Source organism: Gouania willdenowi, chromosome 6 (genome assembly GCF_900634775.1).
Source record: "Gouania willdenowi chromosome 6, fGouWil2.1, whole genome shotgun sequence".
Taxonomy (NCBI): domain Eukaryota; kingdom Metazoa; phylum Chordata; class Actinopteri; order Blenniiformes; family Gobiesocidae; genus Gouania; species Gouania willdenowi.
The window spans coordinates 59,139,172-59,159,932 of record NC_041049.1 but is presented as its reverse complement, the minus strand read 5'-3'; the positions used below and the strand labels follow the sequence as shown (position 1 = coordinate 59,159,932).

The 20,761-nt window shown below is 41.4% G+C and overlaps 1 protein-coding gene across 3 annotated transcripts; it reads right to left on the bottom strand.

The window, feature by feature from the left end:
* Positions 1-785: 785 nt before the first annotated feature.
* On the bottom strand, positions 786-20,302 carry LOC114465368 (ATP-dependent Clp protease ATP-binding subunit clpX-like, mitochondrial). 3 transcript variants are annotated; one of them, XM_028450340.1, is made up of 16 exons: positions 20,090-20,302; positions 19,969-20,001; positions 18,994-19,069; positions 16,304-16,464; positions 16,114-16,228; positions 13,942-14,096; positions 13,676-13,835; positions 11,890-11,931; positions 10,654-10,830; positions 10,416-10,580; positions 8,904-8,992; positions 4,907-5,071; positions 4,541-4,840; positions 1,521-1,613; positions 1,329-1,435; positions 786-1,214 (listed from the first exon to the last, which is right to left on the bottom strand). In XM_028450340.1, the coding sequence occupies exons 3-16, from the start codon at positions 19,046-19,048 to the stop codon at positions 1,124-1,126; spliced, it is 1,875 nt and encodes a 624-aa protein (XP_028306141.1). In that variant the 5' UTR covers positions 19,049-19,069; positions 19,969-20,001; positions 20,090-20,302; the 3' UTR covers positions 786-1,123. The 3 variants fall into 3 exon arrangements, with proteins under 3 accessions (XP_028306141.1, XP_028306140.1, XP_028306142.1); XM_028450339.1 differs by having other exon boundaries at positions 19,969-20,302; XM_028450341.1 differs by lacking the exon at positions 11,890-11,931 and having other exon boundaries at positions 19,969-20,302.
* Positions 20,303-20,761: the final 459 nt, after the last annotated feature.

Sequence of the window (20,761 nt, the reverse complement as noted above, 5' to 3'; positions counted from 1 at the left end):
GAGAGAAATGATCTTTACGTCTGCAGACTGAGTGACAGAGGGTATACATTTTAAAGAAGATTAGAAAAATGCTGAGTTATCAGCTCTGGATTAGCAGATTACATAACACCTGTTTGAGCTGAGTGTTATTTTACACAACAGGACAAATACCTGCACACTACACACTACTACGAGATAGAAAATTAAACACTTTTTTAATAGAGTAAAACATTTTATTAATTTTTTTCCCAATCACAATTTGATTAAAAACCTTTTTACAGGCTCTGTAACAGAAACACAAAACTTTGAGCTAAGGAGGATTAAATTTTCTTTAATGTGGTGAACAAACGATGTGTGTGAAGTACAGCGAGGTTCAGTCAGTGAGCGATAGACACGTATCGAAGTACAACCAATAACAGCATGGTGTGTGTGTGTGTGTGTGGGGGGACGTAAAACTGTATTGACAGGGTTTATCTGGCTGATGGAGGCTTTGGTCTGGAATAACATAACCTTACACTGACACATTAGTTACTACAGGTAATCATTATGTGAAAAAAAAAAAACAGTTCTCGAGGCCGGAGGGGCATAAGCGAGGATCACAAATAATTACCTTTTCCATATGATTAAAAGCTCCTCGTTGTTTCTCCTGCTGTGCTGTAACTTGTAATAAGTTGGACTAAATTAAGTATGTGACGTATAAACTGCCCTGAATGTGAAGCATTTACAGCCATTTTCACTGTGAGCACCATCATCATCATGGTGGGGGAAACTCATCAAAGCATTAATGTGTTCATGGAATTTCAATATCATGCCCTCATGATATAAGGCATTGGTTGGCTTGGTAACATCACACGACGCTCCCATAACGTCCATGTGCCTTCCTACAGCCAATCATCACTAAGAGAAAACAAAAGACACTTGCTACAAATATTTTCATGAATAAAATTGTATTATCTTTATATAGATAAAATGTTAACAATCCCCAGAGATTGAAATACTTTATAAAGGTGAACACCACTACAGATTAGGATCCGAAGCACAGGACCAAAGGTTGTTGTTCTGTCTTCAACTTGTTCATCATGAAAACATGGACAGCTCATCAGTCAGGGACTTAAGGTGGAACCCACAGTTCAGTGTCATGTGATCAGTTGTTAGCAGCGTCCGCCTGTCGGGGCCAGTTCTCCTCCTCGATGCCAGAGTCGTACTCCTCTTCTGGCGACTCTTTAGCTGGAGCTCTGAAAGCAGTCAACAGTCAGGGTGAAAAATGTGTTTAAGTGGTGGGCGGGGCTACCTCACCACTCATGTGCCCATGTGAAGTGATAAATCTTAGTTTACTCTTAAACACACACCTGATGTATCTTGGCTGTGACTTTCCCAGAACCACCTCCCTGTCCAGCTCCACAGCCATGATGTCAGAGTGTGGAACCTCGAACATGGGCTCCAGAAGCAGCTTTTCCTGCATGATATGAAGGAGAGAATTCACTACACTGTAAAAACACCAGACACACTCAGCATTTTGGTAGAGGTTACACAATACACACCATGATAGATCGAAGTCCACGAGCTCCTGTTTTTCTCTCCAAAGCCATCCTGGCAATGGCTCTCAGAGCATCCCGACTCACATTCAGCTCACACTGAAACAAAAACAGTTACAAAGCAATTTTAGTCCAATGTTGAGGGCAATTTCCTAAAAACACCCACTAAAAAGCAACATATGTGACGCGCCATGAGAAAAACAGGAACAAGGTGGCCAAGGGGCATTTGGAGTTATTTACAGATTCTGAAAGTGTGATTCATAAGCTTTGCATTAGTGTCACAAACATAGAAATGAACCATTACTCATGGTTAATTCATTTAACCGTTAAATAAGAGCAACAAGTGCAGGAACGTGCAACAGGTTTGCAGCAAAAACAAGCTCTGTATGAGATAATTTCACCCAAAATGATGAAAAGGTCTTTTACTAAATATGTGGTACAGCCAGGGAAGTTTTTTGCTTTGGGCAATGTGAGTGACCAGTCAGGGCTCAATCTGTTAAGGGGGGGACACAAAAAAATAAAACATGGCAGTTTTTTAGACTACGGCTCATTTCTACGTTAGGTTAGTACAGCAGGCCCCTCTATTTGCATTTTTTTGTGTGAAATAAGTACAAGAAGCATAAGTATGCAAAATGTGAGATTTCTCTCACATAATTCAACGATTTAAAAAATTGATAGATTAATACATTACTAAATCAATCGTTTTTTGCAGACCAAAGTCGGGACGCCCTTGTTGATACCGTGTTCTTTTTACTTCAGTTTAGCAGATCGGTGTTGAAAGGCTTTACAAGCAGTGAGAATTTTGCTTAATTGAAAAGAATATATAATAATAACAAGAACATAGTCATCAACATCCCCCACCAGATTGATTCTCATAACTCACAACCTTTTCCTAAATGTCCTAAATCTAAGAAAGTAGTAGTAGTAGTAGTAAAAAAAAAAAATAGCACAAGGACAATAACTCCAGAAAAAAACAACTGTGCGCATCTCATTTTCAAACTCCATCAAGGTATTGATACCCTGAAGCCACACACCAAATTTGGTTATCCTATTTTAAACAGTTTCTGAGAAAACTTGTCCCCTTTGAAGATACCTTGAAAAGAGTAAAAAAAAACAGCACAAGGGCAATAACTCCGGAAGAAATAGTTGTGCACTTCTCATTTTCGAACCCCATCAAGGTATTGATACCCTGGAGCCACACACCGAATTTCGTTATCATATTTTTATTTTATTTTTTTATTTATTCAGTTTATTTCCGACATGGTTACATTCACTTTTTTTTTTTTTTTTTACATTTTTTTTTTTTTTTTTTTTGGTACATGCCAAAAAAGGAGACGAGAGCAGCAGTTTGCTTATCTGGGTCCCGTCCCCTGTTTTACCATCGCAAATTTACATGGGTTTACATGTCTCTCTGGTCAAACATTCTTGAGTTGTTCTGAACAGTCCTTTTTTTGTGTATTCTCATCTGTAGTCAGTGTTGTCTTTTTTTTATTTTATTTTTTTTTTTTATTCCTCCTCCTCTTTATCGTTGTTCGTGTTGGCCTTGTTCCCTGCCAGACGTTGTTAGCATTCCTCCAGTGCCAGAATAGTTCCTCTTTCGAAGGTGTTTGGAAGTTTTTTTCCCTTTTCATCCATAATGTCACCACTCGGGAATGTCTCTTTTGGACACACAAGTTTGCAGCTTGTTTTGTCTCTACATCAAGGTTAATCCAGCTGTTGTTAGTTCTATTGGCAGTGTTGTATTTTCCACTGTTAGATTTAACTTGTACATTATTATATCTTAGTTCATAAGCAAGGTAGTAATTTCATTGTACAGGAAAACGTGTTTCTAACTGCACATATGACAATAAACACTTTGAATTTAAATTTAATGTAATCCTTAATCACCCCACCACCTAGCAATTGAAATTAATAAATGACAGACCTTTTTTACTCTTGGTTTCCACATTTAATTCAGTCTCCGTAAAATAATCACAGTCTGAGTTTTGTTTCCAGTGTTTATATAGATCTGGGTCCAAATCCATGATTACCATCAGTAATGTTGTTCTTTAGGTGGATCCTTCATATTTTCCCAAGTCTTCCATCGTTTTGATGAGGATTGGTTTTCCGTTCTCTTCTCCCAGTGGTGTGATGTAAATCCTGCAGTTCCTTGTCCACGTCTTTAGAATCTTTCCTCCTTTTTTTTATTTGGCGTGCCTTCCATGCGATGCTTGCATTTTTTTTTGTCAGGCTTTCATTAATAAAAACCTTCGTTTCCTTCAGCTTTCTTCCTTGCTTCAGTAGTTCTCCTTTGAATTTCATATTCGTGAAGGTTATTTTTACAGCTCTGTTATTATTTTTCTTTGGCAGGAGATGGCAGGAGTTGATGTTGTCAGGGTTCAGGAAAATGTCCTTCGACTCCAGGTAGTCAATGACCGGTTGTTCAATCGATTTTGTTTCTTCGTCACTCGCGTAACTCCTGGGTTTTATCTTTAGGCCTGTGATGATGACATCTTTCTCTCTTTCCTTTTGTTCCAGCTGTTCAACCCTGGCGTTCAACAATTTTATCTCTTCAGCATTTCTTTCATTCTTTTCTTTCAGTACCTTTGCTTCGCTTTGTAGGTTTTCCAGTGAGTTTTCCAGCGTCTTTATCTCGGCAGATAGGTTTCGTAGACCCTCGCGTATTATCTCCTTGACCTCTTCCAAACCCGAATTGGGTTCTGAAGGGCCTCCCTGCGGTTTTTTCACCATTTTCCTTCAGTCTTGGGCCCAATTTTTCAGGCTGTTCAGCTGTAGCCAGCTGTAGCCAAGGTCGTGTTATCATAGCGAATGAAAACACGTCTGCTCTCTCCAAAGACCAGAGATTTATGATAGTCAACAACATATCTTAAACTATTTCTGAAAAAAGCTGTTCCTTTTAACTCGATTGGACAGACGCACGGATGGAGCTCAAACCTATAGCCGGAGAATACTAATGTGCCAGAATATGTTTTTTTTTTTTTTTTTTATAATCACAGCAGTTTTACTAGTCCTATCAAAGCTCTCACCTTATCCATGCTGAACAAAGCCTGGTACTGTGGTACCACAGCGTTGCGAGGTTCAGTCAAGATCCTGACCAGTGTGTCTTCATCCAGGCTGTGAAGAGGAACGACGACGGGGAGGCGACCCACAAACTCTGGGATCATCCCAAACTCAATGAGATCTCTGGCCTCCACGTGTTTCAAGAGCCGGTCCTTCTCCTCGATCTCAGCCACTGTGTCCGTCTCTCCACTGCTATTGGCCAGATCTGCTGCGGCTGCTGCACGGCGCCCTTTGCCCAGGTTAGAAGGCGTTCCAAAACCTAAATACTGAACAGACATCCAGTCAGTCAGAGACATTAAGTAGCAGGAGTCTGGGTTGAAGCAGAAACAAACCTTTTCATTCTTTCTTCTGCTGATTATTCTGTCCAGTCCATTGAAGGCACCAGATGCAACAAACAGGATGTTTGTTGTGTCCACCTGCACCGTTTCTCCTCGAAGTTTCCTCGAGTTTTTCTCAGGAACATTGACAATGGTGCCTTCCAGAAGTTTGAGCAAACCCTATAAAAAAAAAGGAGAAAACTGAGCATCAAACCAAGGCTGCAGTGATTAGTCGACATAATCGATAATCTACAATACAAAAATTTGACGCATATTTTAATGGCAGACCCTTATAGATAGAGATACAACAAGGACGGTATGGCGCAGCCGGGGCCTCACCCTGGAGCCAGGCCTTTGCCCACGTGGCCCGGCTGGGCTTAGCCCGAAAGGACGACGTGGGCCCGCACTCCTGTGGACCCACCACCCGCAGAGGGATCCATAGGGGTTGGGTGCAGAGAGGACTGAGTGGCGGTCGAGGGGGGATGCCTCAGCGGCCCGGTCCGCATCCACAGCTTCTGGCTGTTGGGAGGTGGAATGGGGGGGAAGGAGCCTGAGCGGGAGGTTGAGAGGCTCCGGCTAGATATAGTGGGGCTCACCTCCAGGCACAGCTTGGGCTCGGGATCCCAACTCCAGGAGAGAGGCTGGACGTTCCACTTCTCTAGCGTTGCTCGCGGTGAGAGGCGGCGGGCAAGGGTGGGCTTGCTTATTGCCCCTCAGTTCAGCCGCCACGTGTTGGAGTTCACCCCAGTGAAAGAGAGGGTCGCGTTCCTCTGCCTTCGGGTAGGGGACAGGTCTCTCACCGTTGTTTTGGCCTACAGGCCCGACATCGGTGCAGAGTACCCGGCCTTCTTGGAGTCCCTGGGAAGGGTACTAGATGGTTTCCCGACTGGGAACTCCATTGTTCTACTGGGGGACTTCAACGCCCACGTGGGCGGCGACAGTGAGACCTGGACAGGGGTGATTGGGAAGAACGGCCTCCCCGATCTGAACCCGAGTGGTGTTCTGTTATTGGACTTTTGTGCTAGTTACAGTTTGTCCATAACACCATGTTTGAGCACAAGGGTGTCTATAAGTGCACGTGGCACCAGCACACTCTAGGCCGGAGGTCGATGATTGACTTTGTAGTTGTATCATTTGATCACCGGCCGCGTGTCTCGGACACTCGGGTGAAGAGAGGGGCTGAGCTGTCAACCGATCACCACCTAGTGTTGAGCTGGATCCGTTGGCAGGGGAGAAGCCGGTCAGACCTGGCAGGCCCAAACGTGTTGTGAGGGTCTGTTAGGAACGTCTGGTGGATCCCTCTGTCAGTGGGGTCTTCAACACCCACCTCCGGATGAGCTTCTCCCAGATCCCGAGGGAGGTTGGAGACATGGAGTCCGAGTGGACCATGTTCTCCTCCTCCATTGTCTATGCGGCCGTTCGCAGTTGTGGCCGTCTGGTGCCTGTCACGGCGGAAATCCCCGAACCCGGTGGTGGCGCCCGGAAGTAAGGGATGCCGTCAAGCTGAAGAAGGAGGCCTACCTGGCCTTGTTGGCTAGTAGGACTCCGGAGGTAGCTGAGAAGTACCGGCAGGCCAAGCAGGCTGCAGCCCACGGGGTGGCAGAGTAAAAAACTCGGGTCTGGGAGGAGTAAGGAGAAGCCAAGGAGGAGGACTATCGGACGGCCTCGAAGAGATTCTGGCAAACCGTCCGCCACCTCAGGAGGGGAAGCAGTGCTTCACCAACATTGTTTACAGTGCGGGGGGGAGCTGCTGACCTCAACTGGGGATGTTGTCGGGCAGTGGAAGGAGTACTTCAAGGGTCCCACTGTCACGTCTTTCGATGAGGAAGCAGAAGCTGGGGACTCAGAGGCGGACTCGCCCATCACCCAGGCTAAAGTCACCAAGGTGGTTGGAAAGCTCCTCGGGGGCAAGGCTTCAGGGATGGATAAGATTCGTCCTGAGTACCTTAAGTCTCTGGATGTTGTAGGACTGTCTTGGTTGACACGTCTCTGCAACATCGCGTGGCAGTGCCTCTGGATTGGCAGACCAGGGTGGTGGTCCCTCTCTTTAAGAAGGGGAATCGGAGGGTGTGCTCCAACTACAGAGGGATCACACTCCTCAGCCTCCCCGGTAAGGTCTACTCCAGGGTGCTGGAGAGGAGGATCCAGCAGATAGTCAAACCTCAGATTTAGGAGGAACAATGCGGTTTTCGTCCCGGTCGCGGCACACTGGACCAGCTCTATACCCTTCATCGGGTGCTTGAGCGTTTGTGGGAGTTCACCCAACCAGTCCACGTGTGCTTAATGGATCTGGAGAAGGCGTTCGACCGTGTCCCTTGTGGTGTCCTGTGGGGGGTGCTCCAGGAGTATGGGGCCCGAGGCCCTCTGCTAAAGGCTGTCCATTCCCTGTATGACCGCAGCAAGAGCCTGGTTCGCATTGCTGACAGTAAGTCAGACCTGTTTCCAGTGTATGCTGGTCTCCGCCAGGGCTGCCCTTTGTCACCTGTTCTGTTCATTACTATTAATGAACAGAATTTCTAGGCACAGCCAGGGACCGGAGGGAGTCCGATTTGGGAACCTCAGGATCTCATCTCTGCTGTTTGCAGATGAGGTTCTGTTGGTTTCATCAAATCAAGACCTTCAGGGTGCACTGGGGTGGTTTTGCAGCCGAGTGTGAGGTGGCCGAGATGACGCTCAGCACCTCCAAATCTGAGGCCATGGTTCTCCACCGGGAAAAGGTGCCTTCCCCTCTCCGGGTCGGTGGAGAGTCCTTGTCTCAAGTGGAGGAGCTCAAGTATCTCGGGGTTGTGTTCACGAGTGAGGGACAGATGGAGCATGAGATCGATAGACCGATCAGTGCGGCGTCAGCAGTGATGCGGTCGCTGTATCGGACTGTTGTGGTGAAGAGGGAGCTGAGTCGGGGACAAAGCTCTCAATTAACCAACTGATCTACGTTCCTACCCTCACCTATGGTCATGAGATTTTGGTAATGAAATAAAAGGACAAGATCGCGGATACAGACGGTCGAAATGAGTTCTTTCACAGGGTAGCGGGCGCACCCTTCGAGATAGGGTGAGAAGCTCAGTCACCCGGGAGGAGGTCGGAGTAGAGTCGCTGCTCCTTCACGTTGAAAGGAGCCAGCTGAGGTGGCTTGGGCATCCGTTTCGGATGCCTCCTGGTAGCCTCCCTCATGAAGTGTTTCAGGCATGTCATATTGGGAAGAGGCCTCATGGAAGGCCCAGGACACGCTGGAGGGACTATGACTTTGAGCTGGCCTTGTATCGCCTCGGGGTTCCCCCAGAACTGCTGGATCGGGAGGTCTGGGTATCCGACCCGGCCCCGGATAAAGCGGAAGAAGATGGATGGATGGATGGATGGATTGTTATGGCATCGACACATCGTTTAATCTTGTAAATGAATGATAAAATCCAGCCCGTGACCACTTCCTGCTTTCTTTCTAATGCAGTACCTTACTTTGACTGATAGGGCAGTGTGTCACCACCAACTTTGTGCAAGTAAACAGCAAAGAAAAAGAATAGAGGAGAGAGGAAAAAACTGAAGATTAAACCCAACCTTAAGTTTCTAATGCTTCAGAACTTTTCACCAAAAAACAAAGCAGTTGAACACGTGAAGTATAAACTTTGAAATTCACCTCTCAGTCATTAAAGCATGACGGAGATACACGGAGGGAGGGAACCCCCAAACAGAACCAGCAGATCCCTGGATTGTACACGGACCCAGCAAACATTGACATCACTACCACTGATATTTACCTAATCTTTCATTTCTAATCACATGCTAATGTATTTGTTAGCAAACAGTCTGTAATTCAAATCGGTATTAAATATTAATAGGTTTAATTAGGTCTGTGTGTATGTCTGTAAGCATGTTTATCACTGAATTCATCACTGAGTTAGTGATGAGTTAAGCAGATTAGTCGACTACAAAAATAATCGTTAGTTGCAGCTCTAGATCAAACACTGTTACTGGCCAAAACAAATAACTGATGAATGCAACGTGGATAAATTCTGACCTGTTGAACTCCTTCCCCCCCAACGTCTCTCAGTTGATGAATTCCTGGAACGCTGCCTATCTTGTCCACCTCGTCGAGAAACACAATACCTGCATAACAAAGACAGTGCGACAACTTTAACATCTTCAACAGCCCTGAAAACCTTAAAAGCAGCTCACAAATCACAACAATACTTGGTATAATGGAACATTCATATAACTGACGTTATTGCTAGAAAATCAACTTTTTATTTCATTAAATTAGTAAATTAAATTGAAGCTAATATTTGGTGCTTTCCATTAGTCTTTTTAGGACCGGCTACCAGACTCAAAACGCCACTCACTTTGTTGTTTTTCTTGTTGATGTTGTGTACACTAGTTAAAATCACTACTCCTTTGTTATTCGTGAATGGATCGGGCTGAAATTTGGTAGGTATAATCTATGGACGTGTATGCATTGATGCTCAAAGCTCGATTTTTGAATCGGAGCCCCAAAATGAAAAAAATCTAGGGTTAATTTCTCTTTTGTTTGCCAGTCAAATATTACGACGATTGGTGGTACCGAATCATTGGCGCATACCAATATATAAATGGGGCCCATTACCCCGTACGTGTCACAGGGTCACCAGGGGACCCCATTTATCAAATGACTACTCCTCTGTTAGTTCTCGTTAGATCGAAATGCAGTTTAGCATGAATACTCTATGAATGAATATGATGAGATGCTTGTCGTGTGATATATTGTTTTAACGGTAACTCAACATGGATCACGATTATGCCTCACACAATTCCAATAGGAGCATATAACAATGTCTTCATAAAATAATTTATTGTTTTTCACAGACTTGAACAGATGCAGGCGTAGACATTTTCATTCCTCTGTATTTGAGTCTATAGTCCCAAGGGTTACATGTCATATTGATGTGTAATTAAGTTAATCTCCAAATAATAGAAAATACAATTGAAATAAAATGTCATATGTAGTGCTATAAGTGAGCACATCATAAACAAAAAGAACACTTTTCTGACACTGAACTTGCTTTTTCTTTCCTTCAGATATTATTTATCATGGCATGCTCGCAGCATGTAGCAGATAGCACTGTCCAAGTGTCCGTGCTAGCCGCTACATTGATGTGGTAGCGAAGGCTACAAAGCTCCAGTGAAAAGGCAAACTCTTTCTTGCACAATTTACACATAGCTAGGCTTCAGTTTTCCATCTGGTGTTTTAAAAAGCCAAAATAAAGCTGAGAAGCTCAGTAGTCTACCATCTTGTATTATATTTTGTGCATCAGTATTATGGGTATACTGGGAACTCTTGAAATAAGGTTCCGCGCTGTTTGGAGTGTTAAAAAAAAAGTGATTAACTGTTGTTTTTTTTAGCATATTATTTTTTCCTGTAATTAATTTATTGCAAGTAACGCATTAAAGTGACAGCCCTAAATAAAATATCTAAAAATCTCTACAATTATTTTTGTGTTTAAACAGTGTTTATGTTGTGGTTCAGAGTAGTGTATGAATACAGTCCTCTGCGCACCTTGTTGTGCTTTCTCCACAGAGTAGTTAGCATCCTGCAGGAGTTTAGCAATGACCGACTCAATGTCTTCACCAACGTAACCAGCCTGAGTCAGTGTGGTGCAGTCACAAATGGCGAAGGGGACATCCAAGCAGCGCGCCAGCGTCTGTGCCAACAGTGTTTTTCCTGTGGGTGAGGAAGAGAAAATGAGGTCATGCTACAAACTGACGCTGACAGAAACACTGTTGACAACACAAACCTGAACCAGTTGGACCCAGGAGGATAATGTTGCTCTTTTCCAGTTTAATATCAGTGTGTTGTGAGTCCAGGACCTCACCCCCCCTCCTCTCCTGGGGGGCCTGCTGGCTGGCCTGCTGCTGCATGGATGCTCCCAAAGCATTTCCATGAGGGCTGATTCCTGCGATCTGCAGCAGCTCTGCAACAGGAACCAACCATAGGAGTGAGATCCACAACGCAAACTTAACGGCTTTCCACGCACGGTTAAAAATATAAAAGCTCTCGTCTGTATCAGTGTGGAGTTGCTATGTAAGAGAAGGTTGGACTTTAAATAGCACAAGTCTGAATGTAGGTCAGAAATTATCTGAACTTGTATCAAGTCAGTCAAACATTATTCAACAAGTTGTGACAAAGATACAGATCGTCGTTTACAAACTGCTAATCTAGGCTGACATCAGGGGAAGGTATGAACACCATGCTACATCAGTGTTTCTCAATTGGGGGTACGCAATAGCACTACAGGTCTAACGAAGGGGGGGGGGGGGGGGGGGGGGGGGAGAGAGAGAGAGAGAGAGAGAGAGAGAGAGAGAGAGAGAGAGAGAGAGAGAGAGAGAGAGAGAGAGAGAGAGATATTAACAAATAAAGTGTCAGTCCCACTCCAGGCATGATATGACCGGAAATGATAAAAACTATAGAAATAAATCTATTCGAGAGCCACTAAAACAGTGTTTTTCAACCTTGGTGTCAGGAGTTTAAATGGGGTCACTTAAAATTTCTGGAAAATCAAAATAGATTTTTGAATTTTTTTGAATTAAAACAATCTTAAACAACTGTCTATACTTTTACTTTGTGAATCTAGCTTAAAAAAAAAGAAGTAAAAATAAATAAATAAATCTCAGCTCAAACATGATCAAAAACTAAATCCAGATAAAATTGTCTTTGGGGTCACCAGAAATTCTTGATATTCAAAATGGGGGTCACGATCCAAAAAAGGTTGGGAGGTTAACCATAACCACTTATTTACAAACGGTGATTATTTAAAATGTGTGTTGTGTTTTTAAAAATCTTGTAGTCGGACAAAGGAAACCACTATGCTACATCAACAGTGCAGTCATCTGGGGATTATTTCTCACAGTGCTCTGTACATTTTGGCATTTGCACAACATGATGATAAAAAAAATAATACTAATAATGATAGAGTGGGATGTGACTTTTTAAAAGAACTGAGAGAAGAAGACAAGGAGGACCTGTCACTTACTTGTGAATCTGTATTCATCCTCCCGTCTTCTCATCTCTAGCTCTACAGGGAGAGGATGAGAGTGCTTACAATAATATTACTGCTATCATTATCATTAAGACAATATCAGTGCAGTCCGCAAAAGGCAAATTTGCAACTGTGTGACGTTGTGATTGAACAAATGCCAAAATTACAGATTAAATTTCAGGACAGGATTTGACTTCGGGACACATATGCAGACTGTCATCAGTTATATGACAGACTGTGTCTTCACTCAGGGAGGTTCAATATAAACACTCAAATGTCAGAAAAAACATTGAAGTAAAATTGTACATTTTTAGTAAACTAGTTTGTCTAGTGTAAAACCATTTTGGTTCTGGACTCAAACAGTAACTAAATGTAACTGAACATTTTATATTCATATCCTGCAACTGTGACACTGTGATTAAACATGCAGTCAAATTAGCCATATACAGGTCTTAACTAGCTACTGTGACACTGTACACTCTGTGATCATAGTTTTGTTTCCAAAACATCAACTTCAATAACTTGTTTATTTGCTGGAGAATGAAAATTAGAAGATCAACCGACATGTAAATATATAATATAATTAAGTATTTTTGGCTTCAAATGGGCCCATGGGTTATGTTTTACGATGTCAGTAAAACTGGTTTCTTAGGCATGTCAAAGTCCCTTCAGCACTAAGACATGAGAATCACATCTAGGTCAAAAATCTGCAAAGTGTGCAAACCTTCTTCATATAGAGCAGGTAAACAAGTTCAGCTTGTATTAGTTTCTTTCTCTACAGCAGAGAAGAGTCTGCATCAAACTCAAATATTGTGCACAAATATTTATGGTAGAAAGCAGGGTTGAGGTCAATTATAATTGTAATTGCATAATTGATATTAAATACAATTATGGTGTAATTATAATTTTAAAATCTGTTGCTGTCGTAATCGTAATTAAATTGTAATTGAGTTTCGATAATTGACTTTGTAATTTTAATTGTCATGATAATTCTATAAAAAAATGTCACTTATAATATAATGCAAAACTGGGCAAACATGGTACAGTCTATGTACAGTTCTACACATATGTAGTTAATTATTTAACCATGTTTCATTTCAAGCTTTCCCACATTTTACCATTTTTAAAAAAAGAAGTCTAGGGGTATACTTGGTAACTCGGTAAGTTTGCCGGCCTCTATGTATTGCCATATTCATGCATATTTGGCGGCGCGCCTGTCGGCTGCAGAATCTAGTGTTAGCAACGGATATTAAACAGCAGATAACTCAGTCAGTTCTAATAATTTCTCAGTGAACCTGCAGCTAATTACTCTAAAACAGTACACCACCTCCAGGCAATCTTAGATTTAGGTAAATCAAACTGTTATAGTCCGTTAGATGAGGCAACTCTGACCTACTACGTAGCTTTGGATTGCTACACCGACTACAATCAGCAGTGGAGCCTCATACCCGCGGTACTATAGATAATTATTTTTATTATATTTTACAGCTGATTTAGGACCCGTTATCAGTAGAGATGCTAACACAAGAGCAAGGTTAACTTTTATTAGGTTTATTATATCAGACTCAGTAATTGTGATGAATTGTAATTGAACTTTAGTAATTGAGAAAGCAATTGTAATTGACTTTGGGGATAAAAAATAATTGTAATTTAATAGTATTTGGAAAAATTGCGGGTCACTGTAATCGTAATTAAACAAAATTGAAAATGTTAATTGTAACTGAAAACAGGATTTGACCCCAACCCTTGTAGAAAGGTTGAGGTAGTTAGTGATACTTACCACGTGGGGTTAAAGATGGCTGCTTCTCCACCTCCACCTGCTGTCTGCTCCCAGCAGGGATGTTGTTGTAGATACGTTTGTAGTGATTGTACACAGCGACTGCCAGAACCTTCTTTGCATAAGACTGGCCCACAACAAACTTGTCCAAATAGGCATATATCTGTGAAAGAGATGAAGCCAAAGAGTGAGACAATGACTTTATTTCTGAGGTTCAGATGTAGTCTTCATACCTTCTTTTATTTATTTATTTATTTTTGTCTTCCTACCTTCTTAGGTGGAGGCGGAGGCTTCTGTGCAAACGCCAGCTTCACTGCCTCTGCTGCAGATTCTGGTTCTTTGTTTAAGCCTTTCTTTGAATCCGTTTCAGACAGAACCACGAAAAAGTGATGACATTTCTCACACTTAACAAATCGAGTTGATGCTGCAAAATAGCGACATACAAAACGTTTGGAGTTTAGCACTTACACTTTCAATAGTCTGCGGCTTATTTATGAAAAAAAACTCATAAAAGAGGAAAACCTTGAACCGTTATTTAACTTTTTATTGACTAATACAATCGGCAGTGTTTTAAAAAACAGGATGACAGGATATTTCAAAAGAACCTTTTCAGTTCAAAATTACCAAATAAAATTAAGTTTTATTTTTTACATTGAACAGTGTGTAAGTTCAGCTTCTCGTCCAACGTCCAAGTTATTGTTCTCAAATGTGGCTTCAGTTATGTCATTAAATGTTATCCTTGCAGTAAACACATCTCACCAATTTTATTATAATATATCCAAAACATGTCATGTCACAGTCTAATGAGTTTAAACTGAATGGCCGTTAGTTTTCATTCACGTATTCTGTGGCTATGCAGAGAGCATCAGTTCTCTAAGATAATATAAAATACAAAAATTGTCCATCTTATGATGTAGGCTTAGCTGTATGAACACAGCATCAGAGACACAGACAAAGTCAGTGTCTTCATAAAGTAAAACTGATCAGTGTCTGTTTATTCTTTAATCAATTAATAATGTATAATCTCACTAATTTAAGCATTAACACTCAATTATCTGCCTGCATTCCTTCTTTGCTGCTTTTTCTGCAGCAACAATGTTGTTTTAGGTCCGAAATGGGATATCCAATCCAATGGATTATTATAAATTATGTGACGCTTTTACAAATTCACAGAGTCAGCTGATGAAGCCTGTGTCTTGATACGTATGCGCAGATGGGGACCTCACATACAGATCGAGACACAGGCTTCATCAGCTGTTTGTAGAACAGTCCAGCAGATATAAATCTATATCTTTCTTAAGGGATGTCATCGGTAAATGAAAGGATTGCATCAATGTCTAACTTTTGTCTCTCCTAGGAGAGAGATAATATATAAACATCGATGCATGTTCACACATCACTTTTTATTGGACAGCTCGCTTTCTAAGAGAACTGATTGGTCAGGAGGCCGGACTTTATCACTCGCTAAAATCCAAGCCAGAGCAAAAACTGCTCTCAACCAGGCTAGCTGTTCAGCATAAGTTTCCATGGTGATTTAGCTCCGTAAGACGTTAGCGAGCTTCGTAGTCCAGCACACACTGATTAAATCCAGGAAGTTAGCGCGATAAGAGGTAATCTAGCTTTGAAACATAGGATTGATCAAAGTAAATAACAGGAGTCGGCCCTGATTGGGAGCTGATTTGTTTTGGTTTGTCTTCCGCGTGTTAGAAGTGTGCCAATACATCGATTATTAGATTAATCTCGATTTTGGGGTGTGGGATAAACTCGTACTGGGCTAACTAGACAAGTTGATCCCAAATACCAGTTTTAGGTAAAACCACTGACTCCTTCCCTCTGTTCACGGCCACCACCATTATATTTAAGCTCCACACTTGCCACCAGACTGGCTGAATTGATTTCACAACACAATAAGCACAACTATAACATCACATCTCACTCTGACTTTAAAGCAGTTAACTCTTCCCCAACCTTTCCATTTCCTACCCTGACTCCCTCTTCCCTTCCCCCTCACCTAGGTGTAACACTGCCCTCTCTTTTGATATCTTCCCTATAATAAAGTGTTTCTTACCCTTCCTTTGGAAAGGCTGGTGATAGTCACAATTATGCAATAAAATAAATTCATTTATTTAATTGCAATAACAAAACATGCATTGCTGTCTTTAAAAGATTGCATTTCTTGTAGTGTTGACCTTTGACAGCATGTGCAGACGAAGTGAAAATTAAAAAAAAAAAAAAGAAAGATGAATCGCGATGTGACACGTGACAATTCGATTCATGACAACTAAATGACAGCAACACGTCTGCTCTTCGCGCACACTGTACTTTTTACTTTTACTCAAGTCTTTTTTTTTTTACATGGGTGTTTTAATTTTACTCAACTAAGGAATCTGGGTACTTTTGCCATCTCTTGTTATAACAGTGTTAATGAAACCTGTACTCACATACAAAGGTCTCTACATGTGTACAAGGGTCTCCACATTTAGGGCAGCGTAGCTGACCACCTCCCTTTCCAGAACCCCCTGATTCAGACATTCTCTTCCCTTCATTGACACTTTTCTAAGGGAATAAAAACACAAGGTATTAACACTAAAACATGAATCTAAACTGTTAAATTGAATAAATAAGGATTACCTTTCCACCATCACCCCCGCCGTCCTTTGTCGTCCCATCTTTAGCGGCGTAACAGACAGCAGTTTCTGAAAATGACCTCACACGTACCCAGGGATGTAAATGACCTTCCCGTGACCCCTGACGACTCAGGGAAAACAGCTGAATCCTGGAGCAGGAAAGCCCTGAAACAAGAGTTGGATAAAATCTCCTTTAACGCATCAAATTACTAAATTTCCTAACAGCCTATTGTCTAAACATGTCACGCTGAGGACTACCATGGGAAACTGTGTAGTGTTCATTGACCATTTAAACTATATGGACAAAAGCATTTTGTTACAACTTTCTTTCCCCTTATCCCCAGTTAAGGGAAACCTTAACGCTTCTGCATACTCAGACATTTTGGACAATGCTGCCAACATGGTGGGAACAGTTTGGGGAAGGACCCTTGTTATTCTGACATGACTGTACCCCAGGGCACAAAGCCAGGATCATAACGACATGTTTTATTAAGTGTGAGGTGGTCCACAAACAACAACAGCCAGCATCTGTGGGATGAACTGAAACGCAGATTGCAGGCCAGGCCTTTTCGTCCAACATCGGTGCCTCACCTCATAAATGCTTTACAAACTGAATGGGCACCCATTTCCAAAAGAACACCAACACCATATAAAACCCCTTCAAAGAAGAGCAGCAGGTGTTTTTGTTTTAAACAACCACCAATTCCATATTAAAGAACATATATTTGATAACAGTATAATTAAAAAACTCGAAAAGGCCTGAAACAAAAAAGGTTCAATGGCAAGTTTGCCTTGAATGGTGTTGAGATGTCAAAGTCTTTTTTTACCCAATATCAAGACAATAAGATAACAATTTTGTCTCTACAAACCTAAATGTAAAGACTAGCACTGCATGGGACTATGTTTGGTACTGCCCATTGTAAACAAATAAAGCTAAAAGGAGTGTTGGGTGAAATAAAAAAAATGATTTGTGATTGAGAATTTCTTAAAAAGAAATTGAACCCCTGCTTTCTCCTGACCTGCCACGAGAGGGAAATTCAAAAAATGTGTTGAATACGGACGGGGCTCCTGGAGTTGTTAAGACAAGCCTAATCTATATTATAAAATCTCCCAAGAACAAGCTATGCTATGCTAACTAGCTAATCATTACTCAACATACCTCTATTCACAATTCTCTCAATCCAATCTACTTCATGGGGCTAACAGTGACATGAGAAACCACAAAAAGTCAGCCAATAGCAAAGTTGAATTGTAATAGTGCAGTTTCATCCCATAGAGGGCAGTCACTCTTACATTTTTACAACAAAAAACAACAAATTGAAATACTTTGACTAAGATTTGAACTTAAATCCAATGCATTATTGTTATAATATAAAACACCCCATTTGATTTCAGTTATTGTTTATCTAACTGGGACACTGTACAATAGTCAATTGCACCAGAGTTAGCAAATGACTAACAGTCCCTGCACAGGTAATCAGATTAAGATGTGATATTATTTTTAATTTACATAAGTAAATGATAATTTTGCCCCCGGCTCTGTTTCTCTTGAAGTTGTTTAGTGATTAGAAACATTTGGTACACCATACTTGTCCACAAAATGTTAAAATTATTGTTAGGGATTCTGAAAATAATCGGCCAAATATTGCAAGAAAAAAAAGCCACATTCGGCCTTTGGTGGAGTGAGTTAAAAGCAAGGCCGAATGGTAGCGTGTGACGCAATGACGCAATCAAACAAAGTGCAGTCATTTTGAGTCGGAAAAGTGTGTGCGCGTTGCTGCAGATCCAGAGCAGCAGGAGCAGCAGCAGCTCCTCCTTTTCGCACACAAACACAGCAAGCTCCTGGTCGTGTATGTGATTGCGTGAGAGTTGAAGAGAGACACACACACACACAAGGAGGGAGAGAGAGAGGAACAGCTATGTGTGCATGCGTGCACATGTGTGTGTAATAAGTCCGTGGGAATGTCGTCATGTTTATGCCTCCATCCATCCATATCTTTTAAGGCTCTTAATAAATGAATATCGGCTCTAGCCCAGATAGCCATCCTTGATTATTGTAAGAATTTGAAATTATAAACTCAGATATGCTTTCTTTTCCTTCTTCCTTCTTTTTTTATGATGTGGGCATAGGCTACTTTTTAATTCACTCTCCATGTTTAAAAAAAGGAGTCATGCCTTAATTTTTTTTTTTTCCATACACTTACCTGTTTAAAGGATGAAGGTGTCATGCCTTATATTTCACTTTAATTTGTTTTTATATGATTAAAAATTGTATTCAAGCATTGGATTGACACCTCAAGTTAAATGTTTGTATTTAATGAGCAGAAAAATGTGGCACTGTGTTGAACAAAATAAATGGAGAGCAAAGTTATTTATCTTGTTTTTTTCTGCTGATCCAATCCGAGACTCAAAACCGTGATGCGTTCCAAATCGTGAGTTTTTTGATCACCACTAACGTAAACTGGTAGCAGGTTCAACTCTCTAAAGTTTGTTATTTTGTTTAAAAAAAAGATCGTCACAACTGTACATTATGAACGTGTGTGATGTAACAAGTCTGATCTAACTATAGCTGCTGAGCTTTCACTATGCTTTCCATCTGCTGTTGACATTATCTACATGTCTGTCATAACAAGCTGTGGTGTGAGGGTTAGCAGGAGAACACAGCACAGCTGGGCAGGCACTGTATGTTCTTACCTCTGTGTGCTGCGTTCAGGAACACCCTGGCAGCCGTGGTGCACGGACACGACATGTCTCCTTCTCTGTGACGATCCTGAAAACAAACAGCAACATTAGGACCGTGAACTGAGGCTAAAAGCTAAGCTAACAGCTTAGTGAAACTGTGTATCGGATCTACTCGTTGACCTAGTACTTGGTGCCTGCTTCCGGTTACGTTATGTCAACAGGTGTTGTAACAGAAATATGTACATGGCCTCAAGGAGAGTTTCAAACTTAATGCAGTTTCAATTCATACCGACGTCTTAAATTAATTTTCATTACTCCATCATCAATAGCTTAAAAAGTAGTCGTTTAGTTTGGAATACTTCCTAATGTTGGCCTCATTACGAGAATTACCCATTTACTTTATAAATATACAATTATTTTACAACAAATTATCCAACTGGTATAGATTAAGTTTTCAATATGACAAAAACCTTTGCGAGACTATTTTGTATTTACTTTAATTCAATTCAATTTAATTAATTCGAATTTTGTATTTAAATCTGGTCAACTGGGAATAAAATCACTCATTTAGTTTAGAATGTTTAAGATTAAAGCTGAACGCAATCTCTAGACTCTAGGTAACAGGGTGCCCAGAAGCTGCATTACACAAGGTACTGTTAGCAATAGCTGGTCATTTTATCTTGTAATTAACAGTGATGTCACCTCCCATGTAAACCGTGAAAAAACGCATTGGATGTGTTTATGGAAAGTGTGGCTGACAGCGATAGTAAAACATTAAGGGTAAACGTACAGTTTGGTCACGTTCACGCTCAGCTAGGTTAGCTTGTGTAGCTAGGCCCGATCCAGGGCCAATAGTGGCTCTGACAGGCTGGGTTGGAACGACCAGTGTGGCGCAAAGGTTACCGTAGAACACAGCCTCCCCGTGAACACAACACCGCTCGGTGTAGCAGAACACAAACAAAATGATGCCATGAGCTTTTTACTCACAGTGCAGGTGAAAGCAGTCTTCTTTACCAGCAGCTTAGAAGAAAAAAATGAAAATGCCAAGTCACTACAGCTTTATCTCTCTTGAATAGTTATACGTATCAGTATGTCATTGTCGACCCACAGTGTCTGTTACACGAACAGAAGCGCTGGCTCCTTTACGCAATTATTTCCCAGTTGGGACTGGACCCAAAGTGATGTAACGCCCGCAGTGAAGTAGGTCGGCCGTCCTGCTAATGCTAATGTTAGCTGCTAGCTCAATGGCCTGTACCCTGTAGCACCGCGGCTGCAGTAGAGCTGTATACAATCTGCACCGTGTTCACAACATGGAGGCTCCGTTCATATAGACGCAGTTACGGTTTATCCATGTGTTTACACGTTTGCTCAGATTCTGATTACGTATACTGTTGCGTTCAAGAGGCATCGTAAAACCAATAGCTGACAAAAATTGTGAAATTAAGTTGCGTTTGAGTGACTCTTGTAAATAAGGGGAAAATTCACTCGAATAAATTACAGTAAAGGAAAGTTGTTAAAAATTAAAACAAACACATAGAACAATGTATAGGATTTAATGTCATGCTCTCCTTTTGTAACTTATTTGATGAAAGAAAGATAGATAGATAGAAAGATAGATAGATAGATAGATAGATAGATAGATAGATAGATAGATAGTGTGAAATGGAAATGGTATGTCAGAACCTTAATATGATTTGAATCAATGGCATCATAAAAGGCTCTGTAACATCACTGAGAAACATCCTTCTGAAGAGGATCCTGTTTGTATGAAAGAAGGACA